General features: G+C 62.6%; 1 protein-coding gene and 1 pseudogene across 1 annotated transcript in view; one reads left to right on the top strand and one right to left on the bottom strand.

The window, feature by feature from the left end:
- Window positions 1–490, bottom strand: part of TPCN2 (two pore segment channel 2) — a 32,199-nt gene extending 31,709 nt beyond the window's left edge. Inside the window, exon 1 of the mRNA XM_007465973.1 lies at window positions 379–490. Within this exon, the coding sequence (XP_007466035.1) occupies window positions 379–490 (112 nt within the window). The remainder of the gene's footprint in view (window positions 1–378) is intronic.
- Window positions 491–1,973: 1,483 nt separating this feature from the next.
- LOC103081446 (serine/threonine-protein kinase TAO2-like) overlaps window positions 1,974–5,045 on the top strand; it is a 4,243-nt pseudogene continuing 1,171 nt past the window's right edge.

Consider the following 5,045-nt stretch of genomic DNA (forward strand, 5'->3'; position numbering starts at 1 on the left):
AAAACGGAAGTGCTTCCTCCTAGGAAACACCAAGGCGATCCACGGAAAGCACGAGGCCCCGGGCGCACCGAGGGGGCTGCAGGGGTCTGGCTGCCCCTGGGCTGAGCGAGGCGTCTCAGCCCGACCGGTCGGGGGCAGGGCGCGACCCCGCGGAATCTGGCTGAAGCCCGCGCCCTGGCCGGGGCCGGGGTCCGCACCGCGCAGCCGCCCCGCCCTCGGGAAGGCGGCTCCCTGGCGCGCCGCGCCGCCCGGGCCCGCTCGGACCCCGGCCGGGGGAGCGGGGCGCGCCCGCAGGGACAGCAGTGACGCGGCGCGGGCCGGCAGGACCCCCACACGCCACCCCAGGGCGGCCCGGCCCCTCCCCAGGCCGCGGCTCACCAGGGCCGACTTGGACGCTGTGACAAGAGGGTACGCCCGCCGGGAAATGGCGGGCACTGCCGCCGCGGGTCCGGCTCAGAAGGGGCTCCGATTCCTCCCGGGGTTCCGCCATGGGGTCACAGCCGGCCACCCGGACCCCACACAGGCACAAGACGCGAGCGCCGAGCTCCACTTGCGCAGGCGCAATGTCCCCGCCCCCGGGGTTCGGGAGGAGGCGGGGACAGCCCCGTGATGTACGGGACGCTCCTTCCTACCAGCCAATGAAGACGGAGAGCTTGCTCCTGGAGGCGGGGGCTTAGCCGACCACGCCTCCTGGTGGGTGGGGCTCAGCTTCCTTCCATCAGGGCGGGGCTCTAAGGCCTTCTAAGGAAGGCCTTCTCTCTCAAAGGGCGGCACCCGGCCAGCTCCGTCAGCATCACGTGGGCACGGGTTAGAAATGCACATTCTTGGGCCCCCTCAGACCCGCTGAATCGGAAACTCGGGGCAGGGCCCAGGGATCTGTGTTTTGCATCTGACTTTTGGGTACATGGGAGTGACGCCGAAGGTCATCCCCCAAAATGGAATTTGAGTTTACCCTCTGATAATGAAATTAGGGAGGTTAAGTATAATTGAGGGTAAAGTTTATAATGACAAGCGATACATTTGAAAAATTATTTACACTATATATAAAAAGTATTTCCAACATTAATATGTAAAGAGCTTTTTTTCTATTGCTGCAGTGACACAATACCACAAATTTAGCTTAAAACAACTCCCACTTATTATCTCTAAGTCCTGGAGGTCAGAAGTCCAGTGGCTGGGCAGGGTTCTCATCTCAAGGCCTCAGGAGGCCAAAGTCAAGGTTTCAGCCCACCTGGGCTATAGGCTCATCCAGGTGGGTGGCAGATTCACTGCCATGGGGCTAGGACTGAGCTACCCATTTCTTCTCTTTTTTATAAATTTATTTATTTTATTTATTTCTTTTTGGCTGCACTGGGTCTTCGTTGCTCCGCCCTGTCTCCGTCTTGGAATTGGGAGGAAGAGGGAGAGGGACACTGGGACGAGAGGGGCTGTGGTGAGGAGAGAGGCGGAGACTGAGAAGAGGAGAGGGGCAGAGGGCATCGGGACCGCCCTCAGCTACCATCTTTCAGCTGTCCTCGGGAGAGAGAAAGGGAAAGGGAGGGGGCGGGGGCGGGAGTGGGGGCTCTCACCCTCGGACTCCGGTGTGAGAGGGGCTGTGCCGTCGGAAGTCCTCGGGGTAGGCCCCCTATCAGTGGCCAAAGACCTGGGGCTCAGTCCCCTCCGTCCTGAATTTCCGGGCCTGACCCCACGCTTCTCAAATATCCGGGTCTCAGCTCCTGAGATTCCAGATATCTGGGACTCCTCTCTAAACCTGGGGCTCTGATTCACAGGATTTCAAATATCTGGGGTTCAGGACCCACAATCAGAAATCCGGGATTCAGCAACCTGCGCCCTCGAGGAGGGGCCCCTCAGGAAGGGGCGGGAGGATGGGGGAAGAGGCGGCAAGGGGAAAGGTCTCCTCGGCCCTCTCCTGCTTGGCAGAGCCGTTGCCGGACCCCAGGAGGAGGTGGAGACTCTGGGCACCAGTGTGACCCCTAGCAGGTCAAGCCCCACTCTCAGGGCTCCCAGGGGCCACCATGCCGGGCCGGGAGCCTGAAGGACCCCGACGTGGCTGAGCTCTTCTTTAAGGACGACCTGGAAAAGCTCTTCTCTGACCTCCGGGAAATTGGCCATGGCAGCTTCGGAGCCGTGTACTTTGCTGCGGATGTCCGGAATCGTGGGGTGGTGGCCCTCAAGAAGGTGTCCTACAGTGGGAAGCAGTCAAATGAGAAACGGCAGGGCATCATCAAGGAGGTGCGGTTCCTGCAGAGGTTCCGGCATCCCGATGCCATTCAGTACCGGGGCTGTTACCTGAGGAAGCACGTGGCTTGGGTGCCGGTGGAGTACCGCCTGGGCTCGGCTTCTGACGTTCTAGAGGTGCACAAGAAGCCCCTTCAGGACGTGGAGATTGCAGCTGTGAACCACGGGGCCCTTCACGGCCTGGCTTATGTGCGCTCCAACGACGTGATCCGTAGGGACGTGAGGCTGGAAACATCCTGCTGTCAGAGCCAGGCCTGGTGAAACTGGGGGACTTCGGCTCTGCACCTGTCATGGCACCTGCCACCTCCTTCGTGGGCGCCCCGTAATGGATGGCTCCAGAGGTGATCCTGGCAATGGATGAGGGGGCAGGACGATGGCAAGGTGGATGTCTCCGTCCTTAGGCATCACCTGCACCGAGCTGGCGGAATGGAAACCACCGCTGTTTCACATGAATGCGATGAGTGCCTTATACCACATTGCAGAGAGCGAGTCCCCCGTGCTCCAGTCAGGACACTGGTCTGAGTACCTCCGGAATTGTGTCGACTCCTGCCTTCAGAAAATCCCTCGAGACAGGCCAACCTCAGAGGTTCTTCTGAAGCACCGCTTTGTGCCCCGGGAGCAGCCACCCGCAGTCATCATGGACTTAATCCAGAGGACCAAGGACGCTGTCCGGGAGCCGGACAATGTGCAGTACCGCAAGATGAAGGTACTGTTGCAAGAGGCGCCCAGTGGCCCTGGCGCTGAGGCCCCAGAGGAGGAGGCCGAGCCCTCCATGCAGCGGGCCGAGACACGGGCCGGTCTAGAGAGCCCTCCAGCCAGAGCAGCTCAGTCAACAGCCTGGCAGACACCTCTGACAAGGAGGCACAGGCCCTGAAGCCCGGGACACGGCCACGATGCAGGAGGGTGAGCACGCCGTCATCTCCCACAGCTCCGTCGTCCGCCGGCTGCCGGGCTCTGACAGCCTCCATGACGACCCCTACCCGCCAGAGATGAGCCCGGGCCCTCTCCAGCCACCTGCAGCCCCAGCTCCCACATCCACCACGTCTTCTGCCTGCCAACGGGCCTACTGCCACAGCCGGGACAGCTCTGCCACCATCCGTACTGCCTGCCTGGTCAGCCGTCAGACCCGGGAGCACGGGCAGGACTCAGCCCTGCGGCAGCAGCTGCAGGCAGAGGCGACAACAGCACCGGACACCGCTGCTGGCGTCGGGGCTGAGGTTGAGGGCTGAGCCTCAGGAGCGGGAGCTCGACGCGCGGCGGGCTGGCTTTGAGGCTGAGGCCGAAAAGCTGTCAAGGCGGCACCAGGCTACCGGCGAGAAGGCGGCGCGAGCGGCCCAGGCTGAGACGAGTAAGTGCCAGCAGCACGTCCTCGGGCAGCAGCAGAAGGAGGCGGCCGCCCTGCCGGCGGCGCAGAAGCGTGCCTCCAAGCTTCGGAAGGCTCAGCTGAAGGAGGTGGGATGGGCCTGCAGCGGTGGGTGGGGCTGATGGAGGGTGAGGCGGCCCTGACCTCCTTGCTGTCCCGCTGCCCTTGCCGAGGAGCGCCAGAAGCCCAGCACTGCCAAGTGGGAGAAGCCCGGGTGGCTTTTGCGGCCGAAGGAGCAGCTACAGCAGCGCCAGGCCTTGGAGCTGCAGTGTCACCAGTACAAGCGCGAGATGCTGCTGGCTCGTCACAGCCTGGACCAGGACCCGCTTCGAGAGGTAGGCCACCCCCTCCCCTGTTCCCCTCCCAGATCCCAGACACCCACATCCTTTTCCATTTGCCTCACTTGTGGTTGCCTTTTCCCTCTGCCCTCATTCGTGCTAGGGCCCGGCTTTTTTTTCCACACCTCGTTCGCTTCTCTTGCCCGCCAGACCCTGCTAGAGTTCCCAGGCCCGCCAGGAGCTTGGCTCCCTTTCACCTCTCCTCTGCACCCCGCGTCTCCCCACCCTCGGCTCCCTCTGCCGAGGAGTCCTGGGGCTCTCACTTCCTTGACACCGACAAGGCTTTCGGACCAGTTTCTGGGCCCTGCCTCTCTTTTGCCTCAGGACTTGAACAAGAAACAGACACAGAAGGACTTGGAGCGTGCATTACTGCTACGCAGCATGAGACCACACGGGAGCCGGAGATACGCCAGCCCCAGGCCGTAGAGCGCACACGGGCCGAGCTGGCCCGCCGGCAGCAGCAGACGGAGCTGGGCAACCAGCTGGAGTACAGTAAGCGGCGTAAGCAACACCGCGGCAGAGTACGCGGCCCAGGATCGCCAGCAGCCCAAGAGCCTCAAAGTACGTGCAGGCCGGTGTTCCCCGGGCCTCCCGCTCCCCGCTCCTGGGGCTCTGGGACCACCTAACACAGGCACCCTTGAAGAAGAGCAGCCCTGCTGACCTGGCCAGGAGGCAGACCAAAGAATCCTGGGAGGGCTTCCCCGGCGGCACAGTGGTTGAGAATCCGCCTGCCGATGCAGGGGACACGGGTTCGAGCCCTGGTCCGGGAAGATCCCACGTGCCGCGGAACAACTAAGCCCGTGCGCCACAACTACTGAGCCTGCGCTCTGGAGCCCGCGAGCCGCAACTACTGAAGCCCGTGCGCCTAGAGCCCGCGCACCGCAGTGAAGAGCAGCCCCCGCTCGCCGCGACTAGAGAAGAGCCCGCGCGCAGCGACGAAGACCCGACGCGGCCAAAAATAAAATAAAATAAGTAAATTTTTTTAAAAAAGGAGAAGAATCCTGGGACAGGAGGAGGGAGCAGCTCCAGAGAGGAGGATCCTGGGGAAGGAAGGGGCTGCCTTGGAGCCAGGAGAGCAGAGGATACTGGGGAAAGAGTCAGGACCC

Source organism: Lipotes vexillifer, unplaced genomic scaffold (genome assembly GCF_000442215.2).
Source record: "Lipotes vexillifer unplaced genomic scaffold, Lipotes_vexillifer_v1.1 scaffold1094, whole genome shotgun sequence".
NCBI lineage: Eukaryota > Metazoa > Chordata > Mammalia > Artiodactyla > Lipotidae > Lipotes > Lipotes vexillifer.